The sequence below is a fragment of the Haliaeetus albicilla genome, chromosome 9 (genome assembly GCF_947461875.1).
Source record: "Haliaeetus albicilla chromosome 9, bHalAlb1.1, whole genome shotgun sequence".
Lineage (NCBI taxonomy): Eukaryota > Metazoa > Chordata > Aves > Accipitriformes > Accipitridae > Haliaeetus > Haliaeetus albicilla.
The window spans coordinates 24,318,455-24,335,310 of NC_091491.1; the positions used below are offsets into that span (position 1 = coordinate 24,318,455).

At 41.3% G+C, this 16,856-nt stretch overlaps 1 protein-coding gene across 14 annotated transcripts in view; it reads right to left on the reverse strand.

The window, feature by feature from the left end:
- Positions 1-16,856, reverse strand: part of DOCK10 (dedicator of cytokinesis 10) — a 166,363-nt gene that overhangs the window by 107,474 nt on the left and 42,033 nt on the right. Inside the window, exon 1 of one of the 14 annotated variants that reach the window (XM_069792132.1) lies at positions 9,060-9,220. The exons of the other annotated variants lie outside the window; for them this stretch is intronic. Coding sequence (XP_069648233.1) covers positions 9,060-9,161 — 102 coding nt within the window. The 5' untranslated portion in view covers positions 9,162-9,220. Of the gene's footprint in view, positions 1-9,059; positions 9,221-16,856 lie in introns of those variants that run through there. 14 annotated transcript variants of the gene reach the window in all.

The window sequence follows — 16,856 nt, forward strand, 5'->3', positions numbered from 1 at the left end:
CAGATACTGTTAGGCTAGTGGTTTTGCAACAATCTCAAATTTTAATAAGTCAGACATGCCATTGAAACTATAAATGTCCACTCTTCAAAGCCAGAGATGTGTCAACACAATTTTAATCTAGGTCAGATGCTCCTTGGAAACATCATGAATGTTAGGTTTCCAAATCTCTTAAAAAAACCCCAAAGTAAGCAAGTGACATAAGTAGCCACCTTCCTAATGAAGTCCTAGATTAAGAAAGAGCTGGGGAATCCCACAAATCTTGGGACTTCTCTCGAAATATGGGGGAATCCCATAAATATGTGCAGCATTTGCAGGTTCTCTATGCCAATGGGAACTACCCTTCTTGCTGGGGCTGGCAGAATGAAGAGGTATTCCTTCTTCCTCCTGGAAATCCCTGCGAAGTTGGGGTGAGCATAGCTACATCTCCTTCAAAGTTAATGTTACACAGATGTTCAGATGCAGGTGGAGACAGGGTAAGCTATGTCACTTTGGCCTCTTTTTTCTCTTCAGAAACTGGCAGCACTCAAAAAGCCACTCCTGATAGATGTCTGAAACACTCCAGGGGAAAAATTCTCCTTGACAGCTGCAAGGTCATTTACGTGAGACAAGAATGCAACTCTAGAAAACCCTGAAGCAGAGAAACACAATGAGTGTATGAACATCACTGTTCCCACAGCACTAATTCTCTTGCTCTCAGTGCTGCAAAGTACATGATCTGATGGAAACATTTTAACAGATATTAACAGAGAAGTCTTACGTGGAAGTTTACACATCTGAAATGTAACTAAATGTAAGTAGAGGTGATACTATCAAAATTACTGCAAAACTTCTCAGTAAAGCACTTCAATATTTATGATGATGTTTTTCTATTAATGCAAGGACAAATGCCATTCTTCCTTTTATGGCATTACAGCAAAATCCTGTATAAAATGCAATATTGTATTATGCCCACTCCTGTAAATCAGAGATGCAAGTAATAGCCCATCCTCATCAATACACCTACTGCAGAGATAATCTAGTTCATTCCCCGCCAACATCAAGCATGACAGTATAATAAACATGATGCCTCTCTATCAATTCTGCATGTTCTTACAAACCTTAAGACTATGCAATGCGGACACCAACTCCATCCTCTGTAGAGCCAGTACTTTGGATTTGGCAAAGCTTAGCACTGCAATGCTTAGCATTGCATTTGTGAAAGGAAGTGGCAGGTGGTTTAGTTAGCAGTTTATCTCTAGAAGGCATGGAATGACCGCTCAAGTTTTCTTGTCACAGGCAGACAGAAGCAGTGATGTTGGGATTAGCAAATTTCTCCCTGCGAGCACTGGCAGAGATTTGTAAATGAGTAGGGCTGATTTAAAGCTAATTTAATAACCATAGTGCTGCCTCTTCTCAATTTAACTTGTCTGTTCTTTCTGGAAACAGACCGACCTAGCAATCTGTGCCAAGATTGAATTATGCTGGCTTGGATTTTTATAATGCTTTTTATATTCTCTATCTCAAGTGAATAATGAATTACATGTAGTTGTACTGAACCGGTTGTGAATACATCTAGGAAAAAGGCACTCTGTGACTCCTCACATGCTACAACAATCACAGGAGTACCATTTACTTCACACCCTGACAGTGTTGTGGAGCATACTTCTGTATGTTGTTGAGCCAACTTTTCCAAACTCTTTTTCAATAGTGAAGAGATCTTTAATGAGCACCGGAGCCAACACCACAGAGGGATGATCACTACTTAATTTCACAAGCGTGAAACAGCCCAGATTCCACCAGTGACGTATGGCTTGATCACCATCATCTTCTGGTCTAGGTACAAAAGCATTATTTTTCCCAGTAATAATGACCAAAAATATCCACATAAATGATTTTACAGAAACAGATACAGTACCTGGCTTGCCTCCAGCTGTACAGACATTGTGCATTGATGCTAGTACCCATCTTCTGTTTGTAATTATAGGATAAAACGACTTATATATCATCCTCCTGAAGTCGTATTTCTGCAAACACTCACTAAAGGAGGAAATGATGTAACTGAGACCAATAGTCTCTGGATAGTCATCCCAAGCACTTCCCCATTCTAAAAATAAACTAGACCAAATGCTATGATTTTCTAATGCTTCAATGACTTCTTATTCCCAGACACCAAATTCTGAGTATCTAAAATTTATTGAATTTAATAGAGATGTTTAAATTAATTTCTTCTCTTCCCCATGCCATGAAGAGGAAAATTAAAGAAACAGATACACAGAAAGAATTTAAGCTGATGGACTTCAGTTACCTGGACTGAAATATCTTCATGACAGGAGGATCCACTGCATGTTCATAAAAAGAGGCAAAAGAATTGTGATGGCCAGAACTGGTCATGATCAAGCAGGACTCTGATTTTATTTTTCATCCACTCTATGGTTTGTCTAAAATTACAATTCATTCTAGTATACATTTGAAATACTGAAGTGGGCAGACTTACAAGAGAAATAACAGCATCTGAGAAATAAGAGCATCACCTTCCTTCATTTTTTATAGACTTCTCAATAATACTATTAACCAAGCACAATCCTACTAAAACTCACAACAGCAAATTAATTACTTTCCGGGATGACATCAATGTGAAGTGCTTCTCACACTTCTTGTTCTTCCTTTCCTTTTGCCAGTTAAATACTGTCTCTGGCATCATACATGACTTTATATTTTTTTTTTTTTATATAGTTAATATATGTAGTTAATTTTATTCCACCAAGGTGGGCCAATTTAAACTAAATATTTCTTTGCCAAGCCTGTCCAAACTGAAGCTGAAGAACAGTCAGGACTCCATGACTTTTGGAGGAGGTATAGCAAAAAGGCTGAATTTAACCCTGTCTTCAGATGTGCTAGCGATACAGACTGCCCAGCAGCTCTGAGGCATGCTAGCCACAGGTGCCTGAATATCCAAGGAGCTGAAGCTGAGACTAGAAAATCATTCACTTTTTATGGAGTCACCAAAACTTTTGCTTTTCTGTAGGACCAATGTATGTCTCTGTTCACCATTAGGCAGTACAGCAGATGCCTGGGGTGATTTCCATGGGAAGGGTATCTGCACTGCGTGTACCTTCCCCCCCCCCCCGCTGAGATCATGGGTGAGCAGCCAGATGACCCAGCGCGCTCCTGGCAGCAAATCCCACGGCAGCATTTGTACCCAGTGAGCAGAGACAGGGCAGCCAGGTGGGGACTACAGTGACCCCAACACCCACAAGCAGCTGAGCAGGGAGTGACAGGTCTCATCAACTCAAAATGCTCTCACCCCACAGGCCTGCCCTCTCTCTGCTCCCAACACACTCCACATCGTGTTACGGATTTTCTTTAAGGAAAATACATTTTGCATTTCAAGCAGAGGGGAGGAAATTCAGGGTCTGAAAAAGGTATTTGGGGAAAGGACAGGGAAGCACAGCCAGAAACAGCAGGCAGGTGGTCCCTCCTTTTACTTTAGATCTCGCATTTTTATGATTGTTTGGCCTGGTATGCATCTATTTTCAATCAACAAACTCTCTCGCCATGTTAGAAAGACTACATTTGGCTCAGTATGTGATCCACAGTCAACAAATTCATTAAAATTAATGCTGTAAAGAAAATTTTCTGTGACACCCCCTCCCACCCTAAAACACATTCACTTGTCAGGTCCAAAACGTTTAATTTGTCATGTCTTTCAGTAAATCATGGAGAATTGCACTTGGAAAGAATCCAGCCAGTCCTTCAGGGCTGCACAGCACCACTGATACACTCTTCAGTGTCAGCGGTGAAACCAACATGCCAATAAATTTCATTAAGGGGATTGCCAGTTCCCACAAGATTCTAGTACAGAGAAAATTGCAAAGAATTACAAAAGGATTAAAACCCCCTAAATTCCTAGTGATTCAGAAATTAGTTTCCAAAACACTATTGTACCTATCATCTTAAGCAGTGCAAAAGCAGGGAAACTTGTAGAAGATCCTGCTGGGAATAAAGAAAGTGAAAAGTCATTTTCTTTCATTAAAGTCTCTTTATTCTAAGAAAATTCTGACTGACACCAGTAAGGGATTTGCTTGACTAAATGAGACTTTCTCTGGACGAATACAGCTGGGATGGGATGAATCCTAATTGCTTACACTGGAAGTTACCATTGTTTTGTGGATCAAAATCTATAAAGGTCTGCCTTGCATATATTCCAGCTTTAAAAGTTACTGTAGGAGAACTCAGTGTGTTAAATATTTGAAAAATGGAAACACCTCTCATCTAGATGAGCTAACTCAGATCATTTTCATTTGAACTGATGGGCCAGCTGCAGCCATCGGAGACTTCAGCGGCACACAGACACGTAACCTCTCCAGCAAGGCGACCAGTGAGCGACCAAGGTTCAGACTACCCAAACCACAGAGACCTGTTCTCAGGCAACTGGGAGTGACCTACTCTTTCTATTGCCTTTCGTTGCTTTCGTTATGAATTTTGAAAGCACTAGGCCTCATAAAACTCTCTCGCTCACCGTTAGAATGTGCAAGCCACACAGGACTATTGGTTCAGCAAAGCATCCATGCTGGGAGGAGAGAGGGGATGCTTCATGCTATGCCTGACTTGGTCATAACTGTTTCCTGAATTCTGTTTCTCAACCTTGATTATATACCTGGCATTGTAGCCTCGCTGCGGTGCTTTCTAAATCTGAAAGGTATATGCATGGGCATGTACTCATGTGCATCTTCAATGACTAGCACTTGCCATTTTAGACATTAGATAAAACTACCAATATAGTCTGCAAAATATTCAAGGTCACAAGAAAACTTACTTGTCCTCTGTGTTTATGCAGTAGCTGGAAACCCTTTTTAGGAAGGAGATAAACAAATTTCATTTAATCAGAAAATTACTAAAAACAGCATTATCATGCCACTGACAACAATACCTCTAAAGCAACTGCTAAGGTTTTAAATTAAATTTCACATATTGGCTTTTCAAAATGTCAAAAATGACAGCTTTTAAATAGTGAGTACTTCTGAAGACTAGACTAAATATTTACCCATAGGTCACTTCAGGGGAAAAACAAGAAAGTCTTGTAAAGTATCTTAAGGGTTTTTTTTTTTTAGTTTAATTTACATAGACCTCTAACCTGGCAACACTCAGCCACTTCACTCCTCTTATCTGACCTTAGCCATAAAAAAAGTGCAGTTATAGCAACAAAAGGTTTTCTTTAAAGCTACCACGCTGAATATACTCATAAAGAGAGCAAGCCAAAGCCAGATTCACTCATCTTCATACAGACTTCTGAACAGACAGGTAAGATGTGCTGGAAGGGGATTGGGAAGAAGGGATAGGAGCTGTGGGGGCGTGGAGAGGACCTGCTCACGAAGAACTGGAGCACTCCACTGGGCCACTTGCCTCATTAGCGATTACTTCACCCCAGGGAAGGAGAAGTGAATTGTCCTGCCCTGGGCACCACAAAGAGGATGCTAGAATGAGTCTAGTTCAACTATTCTGTAAACACTCTTTGCTTCATGTTCACTTTTTCTAGCACGGTCTCAGGAGGGCAGATTCATGGTCACAAACAGGAACGTTAACAAAACCACCCTGCAACCTGCATGTAGTGGATTTGACCAAAGCTTTTAAAGCTTCCAGTACAATGTTTATGTAAACATGACTCTCTGTATACACACATGCGCATATATATATGACATCACATATATAGAGCCATTGTAATCTAAGGAAAATCTACATAAAAAAAATAAAAAATATACTCCCAATTTTTGCCCTTAAGTGGCACTTCGATGACCCTCATAGCAAAGGCAGAAACCCTGCTCTGACACCTATAGCATCTATACAGCAATAATAGAACTGGTTATAGCAACAAGATCAGACCAAACCAGTCCCCTCCTTGTGCAAACTGGATGAATAAGGGAGATGGAGTGATCTGCCCGCAGTCCTCTGTGTACAGGTTCAGGGGAAGGACAGAAGGAAGGATACGCCAGGTGTTCCTAGCTCACCTGCTCCTCCACAAGGCTCATCTAGCATAGACCTGTTGCTAAAACAGGGGTGTATTTTACATAACACCATGCACAGCACAGAACTGTCTTTTAAAACATTTTTATTTACTTTGAAAATAAAGGTTTCTTTTTAGTAGACTTTGTTTTTAGAGTACATAGGAGACTTTTTTTTCAGGACCAAAGGAAAAACTCTAATATCTGTTCATTAGATCGTGCTCTGATGCTAAAGACTTTGATCACCACTGTAAGTCTGATGATGAAGTTGCAACACAGCGCAGAAGCAAACTACATTGCCCATTTTCACTCAGATACTAAAACTTAGATGTATGAAGTCCTAGACCTGCAGACTGAGCAAACAGCTTTTTTGAAAGGCGCTCAGCCCCTTCAGAAGCCCCTGAAGCAAAAATAACTGACAAAAACATTTGCATTTGCTCTAAATAAATTTTTCAAAAATACCATTTGACTTCTAGAGAGTACTTACTAACAAGTCACTGTCCTGTAGGGCAAATCTCATATATGCTGTTCCGCTTCATTTTACTCAATGAATATCTTCCTATTTCTACCTACACTATGGTTACTTATCTCTTCATGACTTAGAGATATTTTTCATGCTACGTATCTGAGTAAATAATTGTAAGTATTTCTACAGAGGCTTCATCTGTAAAAATCAGTATCATCTATACATGACCATTATAAACTCAGCTCTCTCAATGATGTTAAAAATTGTAATTGTTTCCTTGACGTCAACCACCCTCTCAATCAATTATCTAGCTATCAAGTCATTTACACACACAACGTAAACAAGAGCAAAATCTGGTCAACCACACTGAGCTCAATCAACAAACTACAATCAATTAAAACTAACCAGATCATAATTAGTCTTACAAAAAAAAAAAAAAAAAAAAAGGAGTTTCCACCAAATAATACAAGTCCACCTACAGAAAATACAGGTCTAAATGTAGTATACTAAGAAATGCATTCTTTGAATAAGGTCCCCATATATAAAAGCCTTTACAGCTGCAGTGGGAGCTGACACCACTATGAAATCTACACCATCGGAGTTGCAGAGGACTGATGCATGAAGGAGAGATTGGCTCCTGGTTGATAGCAAAAAGTGCCTGTAGGCCAAAGATTTAACATGCTCCAATTATGAAATATTGGGTAGAAAGACACAGGTCACAAGCCACAAAAGTAAAGCCAAGTGTGCCTGCATTTCCTAGGGGCTAAACAAGCTATTGAGAAATATGCTCGCAGAATAACATGACATAGTGACCCCATCTTAGTCTATCTTACGTCTGAAAAGAAAAGAAATCAGAACAAACAGATTGCCCTGAAAACCCGAGTTACAACCCTGACATTACAGCAGCGAGCCACGGCACGGGAAGTGCAGTGTGAACCACAAGCCTCTGATGAAAAAGGTGCGTTACCTATTTCCAATTAAAGGCAAGAGGCACACAGTTACAAGTGCTCTAAGTTTTAAGTCAGGATATGATATATTTTAATGACTCTTAGAAAACACAACAATTTAAAGATTCTTTGGCACCACTAAAGTGAGCAGACTCTCAGCTTCTGTTATCTGAGGATACAGGCAAAAATGAACAGATATATTCCTCTTCATCTGCCGGCAGGCTGCTGATTTATTGTTACTATTCAGGCTTTGTTTTATTTCCAGTCATACTTTCCTGTAAGGCTTTAACCACTTCTGGTGAGCACTATTCACATATAGTCAGGATTTGTACAATAATGACAACAATCCCTCTTAACCAGGATTTAAGAGGGTAAGTCAAGCAGCAGGGCCTGCCTCCTACCAAAGTCTTGTGAACTGCCAGGGTTAGATGCTCTCAGCAGCACCACCAGCATTCATTCTTGGGACCCAAGACCAGGAAGCTTAAACTTGCTATATTTGACTATGTGCCAATAGCTCAGGACAGCGAGAACTACACTGTAAAGTAGCCTTGTCAAAAAGATCCATTTCCATATAAAATATCTATCCAGAATGGCAGCTAGTCACAAGCAAACCCCAAACACTATCCTAGATGAGCCACAGACCATCTTAATCAATCTGTGACCAAGTGTTACAACTGCAAAGTTCTTTCCCTGCCTGTTTAAAAAAAGTTAATGAGAATAATCTTCAGTGTATTATCACTGATTCTTTATTACACTGGACATGCAGAATAGCCTTGAAAGAGCCTCCAGCATGCACACACAAACACAGCTTGTAGTTGGATATACAAAACTACAGAAGGAAACCAAACACATTTTGCCATGAAGAAAAGGACTCATTGCCTCCCAGTCTTTCTTGGGGAAACCATTACATGTTTAACACCTAAAGTAATCTCTCAAGCTAAGAGAATACACTGAAAACCAGTACTTGCCTAACGCTTCTCAACAGAAGGCTCTGGGCGTTTTACCTAAAATTGCCCACAGTTTCAATTTCAGTCAGGAAAGCTTAGGCACAACACAGTTCATGTGAGCTGCCCAGTGTCACACAGCAGAGTTTTGGGAGGCGCAGTCCTCGCCAGAAGCCATTGCCGGCAAAGCTGCCGTCTACCTTGCAGGGCAGAGCCTCACTCCAGCTTTCCACCAAGGGCTCTGGAGCTTTCTCCATTTGCTCCCTGCACTGCAGGAGGACAGTGGCTTTCTCCTCCTCCTCCTGGCCTGGAGAGGCACAGATCGCCCATAGCATAGATGAGATGTGAAATAGCACAGAGTAACTTTCTACTCCAGAAGCAGCATTATGGATTTTCATGGAACTACCAAGCATGTGTTACCAGAGAGACTATCACACAATGCTCCTATCAGTACGTGTCTGATTGACAACGTGATGCTACAGAACAGCTTCCCTAATGGACCTGAGTTCTGTAAACTCCTGAACTACCCGTGCTTCAGTCTCAGACTTCAGTAATCATTCTCCAATGTTCAGTACCTCATCATACAGGTCAACGAGACTCAGTCAGTCCCACGTACACACCAAGGAATAAATCCTGCTCTCTCCTACATGTAGTCCGAAAACCGTTTTGTCTGTAGTTTTTTAGCAATTTCATAGAAGAAATGGAAGAACGGGTGCATACTCACACAGCTTAATCTGTGAATTTCTCCTTGATTCACTCGCCTAATGGTTCTTCTCTTCCTCCGCAGTTCACTGGGCTCCCTTCTGAATCTCCCGCGAAAGCTCATTGTATCCGTAGGAATTCAAGCAGCAAACAGATCTCTCTTTAAAAACTGTGCTCCTTTAACCTCTTCCCTTCAGCAGCTTCAGCATAACAACTGGAAGCTGCGTATACTGTTCAAGGGGGAAGTATGTCTAAAACTTACATGCTGTATCCACAGTAACTGAACAGAAAGAAGAAGAAGAAAACCAGCAATAACTCATTTCTTCCTGTGAATAATGTTCTGCTATTAAGGCGAGAGTGTCTCATTAAACCATAGATATATACCCAGCCCCCGCCTCTAATGCAAATGAAAATAGGAAGTTGTAGAAAAAAAAAACGTTTGCAACTGAACATCTACCTTTGTCTCAAAACCCATTACATCCTTTCTCCTCACCACTCTCCCCAATCCGAAAGCCAAAACAGCTGCACTCTTACTTCATGTGCATGTATGTCTGCAAGCTAAAAAAACGCATTCACAGAACAACCACCTCCTACCAAGCCCCCTGGTAGCAGACTTCAATCACAGAGCACAGAGCAACAGGTTCGTACTGCCAGGGCCCAGAATCATCTCTGGTTTTGGACCGAGGTAACAGTTCCCCTTTCAAAGTGGTGTGAAACATCAGTAAGAGAAAGCACCCTGCAAATTCCTAAATCTGCAGACAGTTAGAAAAAGGGAAAAATAGATAAATTTATATGCTTATATCCAAAATACATTTTTGGTTTGTAAAAACCTGGTTTTAAAAGTGCTTGTCACCTGCCAACTAAGAAAAATTACTGCTTGCTTCAACCCTGCTCCCACCTCAGGTGAGAGAAAAGCTGCCAGACAGAGCCTGTTCCCCAGATGCTCCATGCAGGGGCAATCACAGCAGCTCCCCTACACAACATGGGGGCAATCACAGCAGCACCCTGACAGGTTAGGAGCCCCTCACTCAGTGCCTCAGAACCGCAGAGGCAACGGGAGTAGTGACACAGGCAATCAAACTATTCTTAATTAAGGTAGGAGACTCGCCCAATGCTCAGCTGTCTGAAGCCTGGCAGGGCACAAAGGTCTTTTAAAACTGAACAAACCCTCTCAGTGCCCACACATGTGCACGCGCACACACAGACCCTTTTCTCCTTTGTTCCAGCTGAGGATTCATCCTGCTGTAGCAGCAAAGCTGCAATCCCCTGTGCACATAGTCTTTACGTGTCATGCATTAGTTTTTTTTATTTTTACTTAATATCAGGGTGCATAACTAAGACAAATTGATAGTTTTTCTGCCTTTTCATTCTGGATTTTTTGCAAATCGGGTGATAAGCATCTTTTTAACAACTTGTTTCAATTAAGTACTCTGAGATTGGCAGCTTTACCCTGAGTGCCACTTTTTTCTTTTTCTTTCCAGCAATTAATAATTCTGAGTTCTATGAACTCTTTGACGCATTTTTCAGTGTTAGTAACATTTGATCCAAAGTAACAAACCTCTGCAGGATTTCCACATGATTGTTCCACATGCTGGATTTCCATGCCAGGAGAGCAGTCACCCTGAGCCCAGCATGTCTGACCTGAGCACTACAAAACAACACATCGGTCTGATTAGTTTGCTTTCGTCTTCCACAGTTAAAACACAGTGCAACTTCATGAATTAAAAACCCGTCCCATCATTATCTTTGTCATTTAGCTTTGCCTCTGAGAAGATCACCTCCTTTAAACTGAGTGTTACCAGCCTGCTGTGCGACTGCTTAAGACAGATTTCACTGTACTCCTACTTGGCGGTGAAAAGCATCTGTGTCTGGCACTAGAAAACAGAAAAGACAACAGAAACCCTTTGCCAAGGTATGCAGACATTTCAAGTGGCTACCAATATAGCACCGCAACATTAACCAAGTTGGAATCACCCTTGTTTTCTCTCAAACCTCCATGCTATCTATACTGAGTCCCAAGGCCCTCTCACATAACGTAGTGAATGCAGCTGCCAAGACAAGAGGTCCTTGCCAGAAGTTAAATTTAATGCTGGCTCCATCAGCTCTGCTGGCTTAACTTTAAGCAGGTATCAATTCCTCTCAGAGGCTCTTTCACCTATTGGCTCCTTTCTGTAGCTGTCACACAGAACAAACCGAGCTCCGTCTTTCCTTTCCTCGGAAGGCGCTCTCCCAGCTCCCTGTCTCCAGCAGCACTGAGGAGCCGTTCCAGGGCATCCTTTCCACCAACATAAGGGTCACCGCCGCTTCCTGAAACTTTGATGAACTTGTGTTACTCCCAAATAATAAAAAAAGATGAACTTAGTTTCAAGTTTCCAGCTGGTCCTTATCCAATTTACTGAGTATCTTCTGTCCAAAGGACTTTCATTCCTGATATTATTAAACCTCATTTATTTCCATATCTCTGACAGCCCATTTTTCAGACTTGATGCTAAAGGCACTGAGCACTATATTTTCTCAGCACCAAGGCATTAAGAGGTTGAAGTGATGAAATAACAAATAAGCTACAGCCTTTACACAGATCTAAACAGAATAGTAAACAACTGCAAATAAAGATTCCACTCTCTTAGATCAGTTTTGAATGCGAATCGCTCTACACTTGTAATGGGGAATAACATCACCAGTCAAATGTCTAATAATGCTTTGTCCTGTAGCAGAATTACAAAGTAAACCCCATTAGCATCAGTGTGACTGTAAAAGATTTCCTAATTTTTCCTCAAAGACTTCTCTATCTCTTCAATTAAAGATATCAGGTACTTTAAGATGATCATAAAATTGCTTATATTAATAGGAATAAAGCTCCTGTGCTGCTTTTAAATTCAGAACTATTATTTATAAGGTGAGAAGTATTATCCATACCTCGAGTTATACCAAGAAAAGAAGTATTTGGTCACAGGAAATCCACAAGCCTTAGCTTACATTTGTGTACTGCTGTATCAGATTCGTGTAGTCAAAATAAGGACTTCAAAAAAATGAAAATATGTAAGATAGTCAATTCAGGGTTTAATTGCCCTCTGCTCTGCTGTCTTTGCTGAAGATTTTCATCTGTTCCCAGCATTTTGAAGAAATTTGCTAATATCTAGATGGGAAAAATAACATTTGATATCTCTACTCCTGTTAAGGAATAGCTATGCATTCCCTTTGGTTCAGAGCCACTAGCATTCAGTTTTCTGATAGGGGTCACAAGTTCTTTAATAACTTCTTTTATTCTCTTTTCCTACATTTCTTCTAGAGCTTCTGTCCAACTTAATTTATTTCCCTCTTAAATCTATTAACTGTCATGCTTCATTGACTTAGTTTGAGTCTATGATATACAGCAAAATGTAAAAATGTACTGCTGGACAAAACTAATCCACTGCTACAGTATCTCGTGCAATCATTGGAAAATGAATTTCACTAGTGCTTTGCTAGCAGCAAAGATACACACTTTATGGACTGAATTTTTGTATCTTCAACTAACATAAAAGGCACTCCAAAACAGGCTAAATATTTGAGTTGCTGTGTAGCAAATACTGAATTCACCATACTGTCCTTCTAACATAATATAATCTACCACCTCCCACCAAGAAGGATTGAGAAATGAAGCTTCAGTTAGCCACACTGGCATCTCCCCCTCTTCCCCCCCCCCCCCAATTTGGCAGAGGGTGGGGGGAGCATGGAATCACATGCAAAGATTGAATTCATAGCAAGTTTCAGGGAATGAATGCTTCCCTTCAGCACAGGACTTCTGTCTGGGAGCAATGTTGACATGTACAAACAGAGTGCAAGTCAAAAACATAGTCTTGACTTATGCCCACGTATATATAAATAATTGCTCATCCATAGTCATTATGTGCCTAATCCTGACTCAGGCATTTTGTTTAACAGATTTAAGCAAGATAGTTTGATTAACAAATAAGATAACTCCTTTCGCTGGAACAAGCTGCATCAACTGTATATTATGCCTTTTCTGAAATTAAATTCTGAAATTAAAGACAAGCCTCTCATAACAAAACTTGCTTCATTTATAAACTAAGACCACCACGATGACAGTGACACTACCATTCTGGTAGTCTCTGCAGTGCAGACCAGTACCGAGAAATTTGGCTGACAAACTTAATGCTTCACCACTTGACAGAGTGCAGATAAGATACCTGCCTACCTCTCTCGACAGGCTTGTGGCATTTCCAGCATGTCAGAGTTCCTGGTACAACCACGGCAATAAAGTTGTTGAAAAAAACCCAAAGGATGACAGCCATGCCAAACACCCAGCCCTTGGAGCAGAAACAGAAACAATTCTGCACTTTGCAACCATGACTTTAGCACATGGCCAGCAGGCAGCTATCAGCTCAGGTACCAGTGATAAGAAGAAAAAATATGCTACCCTGCAGAGGGTCAAAGGGCTTTTTTTTTTTTCTTCACTATTTCTATTTAAAAAAAAAAAAAACAACAACCAACAAAACTTACTTCACAGCTTTTCAGCCTTCTCTATCCCATATTATGGATGTAGGATGCAAAAGTCACAAAATCTGGAGACCTTGCTGGTATACTCAACAGAGTTAATATCCCACAGCATGCAGGCAGTACCAGTAGATAAGCTGTACTAATACATACTGATGCTGCTTTCCATATATTCCTCACCTGGTCTTCAATTACAGTCCCCCAGCAAGCCCACCATTGCTGTCTGTCACACCCCAAACAGCACGGCAGGGCAATGCTGCAAGAAGTCAGTTATGCATTTGGACAAAGCAAGCCGTATTAGATATAATTTGCCACCCTTTCTGTGGTCAGAGTGCTTGCTAGGAAATTGATTGTAGTGAGTGGCAACGCACTGCACTTATTTTCAGGTATGATTGCCAAAAATCTACTAATGGGACTGTGAGACTAAAACTGAGGTGTCAATGACTGTACACCACGTTTGTCTTATCTGTGTCTTCCAGGCATCAGGAATAGCGCATGCTCTGTAGTGGTTTGTGAGTGCATGTAAAAACTGCACTTCATAAAAGCTTCATGCTGGACAGGTAAAGCAGATCACTACCCTGGGACCAGAAAGAGAGCAGCTACCAGATGATGCAGGAAGCCCTATTTACCTCCCTCCCAATCCCTTTGTCATCAAAGACTGGCGGGGCAGGTGGGGGGCGGGTATTAATAAGAGATGGTCTTTTGAAATTAAATGTTCAGTATTGGTCTGTGCTTTGAAAATGTTGGGGGGTTTGCTTTTTTTAAAGAGGGTGAAAATATAAAACCAAAACAATTTAAACAGAAAGGTAAAACAATTTAGTTTTACATATAAAAACCCCAAACATATGAAGCAACCTTTCACAAAGTCACTCTGGTATTGAATCAATTGGAAGTGAATTACACCGTTTTTTGAGAAATGTGACTCCACTTATGGTCTAACAACTTAAGCTGAAGCATCAACATTCACATACAAACCCTGTGTGAAGTCATTAGAATAGCTGATGTTTGCATTTTGCCTACAAATCCATATGGCTAGCTCTGACCAGGCAAAGGGCCGGGAATCCGTCAGGGTAAAAACGACATCAACACACAGGGTGAGCTCTCCAAGGCAGGGGAACGAAGGCCCTTATATTTGCCAGAGCTCTGCTAACAGATCTTTCCAGACAACAGTTCCCCATGCCAGTAACTCCACCTGTGTCAATCCATTTCTTTTCTTCCTAGCCTGACACTGTGCTCATCTCAGCGATTCCTTCCTCTGTGCCTTCACCTTCACTTCACGCCCCAGGTATTAGTGCACTCACGCAGAACAAATTTGCGAGAGGCTGCCCTATTCCTTTGCCCTGCCTGAGAGGCTAAAACACACCCTCTAGTTGAACTGGTGGTGTCAGGAGCCCTCCACGGGCTGCGCTTGCCAGTCTCTGTGCATGGCCAGAGCCGGTAAGATTCATCTGTGGCTGAGAGTCTCCCCTGAGGGGTGTGAGGAGAAGGCCTGTGGGAGCACAGTTTGGCAGCTCCCAGCCTGATCTCACACACCCCACTCAAGGGCCCTTACAGCACATGTATTTCATCACCTCAGAATGGCCCTGTAAGCACTCACAAGAGTTCGCTGATAACGTCCACACTCCAAAAGCCACTTACTACCCCTTTCCTGATTTTATAGCTCCTAAAAAATGTCTTGCTGTTCTCCCATTTGGGAAGCGGGCTTAGCTGGGCCAGCAGCAGTTAGTCCCTTCCTCTCCCACAGCCTGGGAACACCGCTCCATGTGCACGCACCTCGCCACAGTAATGTTTCTACCAGCTAACCCCACAAGAACATGGATGCAAGAGCGGCATCATTTCAGCAGCTTTGCAAGCTGGAAACCCACCTGCACCTGGCACGAATATAGTACATTCCCTTGCCGCTAGACGAAGAAGGGCCTTGGAGAACCTGTTGATGCAACCCCAAAGACCTCCAGCTATGGCCACACGGTATCACTTAGAGAAAACCAGTATCACAGATCTCACACTTGCAGCCGTTCCTCATCTACCCTATCAGCCCTCTGGAGATAGCAGCCACTGGGGGAGCAAGAAGAGAGGGGGTACTGGTACTGTGCTATGGTGTGACCAGCTGGTCCTCTTTGCAAGTGCAAGGGTCCCTGTTGCACAGCAGAGTTGCAGACTCACATATAGCACAACTGAGCGCAGTCATCATGGGCTTTTTTTCCCGCGTATCTTTGCCCAGATTGGATAGAAATAGGGCTATAGTTACCCTCTTTAGCAAACAAAATGCTGCTTCTTACATCAGCAATTAGGTTGGAAAAATAAACTTTCTATTAGCAATGTTGTCCTGCTGATGTGTACAAAAGCAAAACACACAATTAGTTTAATTTCTTCTTTAGTTTGATCCATTGGGAAATTTCAAACAAACATTACCCTTGTGTTTTCATCTACTTGGACTGGAATCAGCCCTTGGTAACAAAACACATAGTGATGAAGGGCCATAACAGGTGACTAAATAATTAATCTAAATTTACTATCTCCAGATACGTCAATGCTGCTGTGATTTTGGCTTCCGCTGCATGCTTTTTCTGATTGTAATTCTAATACTTGCTATTCACGTCTACGCTACGTTGCAGAAATAAGTCTTTTTCTTTACCAAGAAAACCTCAGATCAGACAACATCTTGTTTATAAAGAGAACGCACATTTTCACCCAATTTTCCAGCTGGAATAACTGAAGCAAAAGGAGATCAGGCAACTCACTCATTTACTCAAGGTCACAATCAACATCTACAATGCCATAATATTGATACAAAAGACCCTGGGACTCTCTTCATTGTTTTTTCTAAGTACTAAAATACACTCCCCTCCATATGTGTGCGAGCTGACTGTACAACCATTATTGTGTTTGATATCACATACTTGTAACATATAGTCAATGTTACAAATTCCTTTATACTCTCTTCTAGTGCCTGTGGGTATCTTAAGCAGTTAAGAAAGCAACTGCATATAATAATTCATCATCTGGATCCTATAATTGAAAGCTAAATAATGGCATTTTGGAAGAGAGAAAAGCACACAAATTCCAAAAACAGATAAGCAAGATTATTTTATTATTTTATCAAAAAGGAGTGAAATAAAAAGCCCTGCAAATCAGATTTACATTAGTTAAGTTTGGTAAGTGGAAAAGAGGAAAAGATAACTCACACCCCTTTCACAGTCCCCTTCTCTTACTGATCTCTTGGAACACAGAAAGCAAAACGGTGTAGCCTAATACCTAGTGCCAACACCCGATACGGTATTTCTCACTCTGACATAACTTTCTGTACACCCAGAGAATTGTT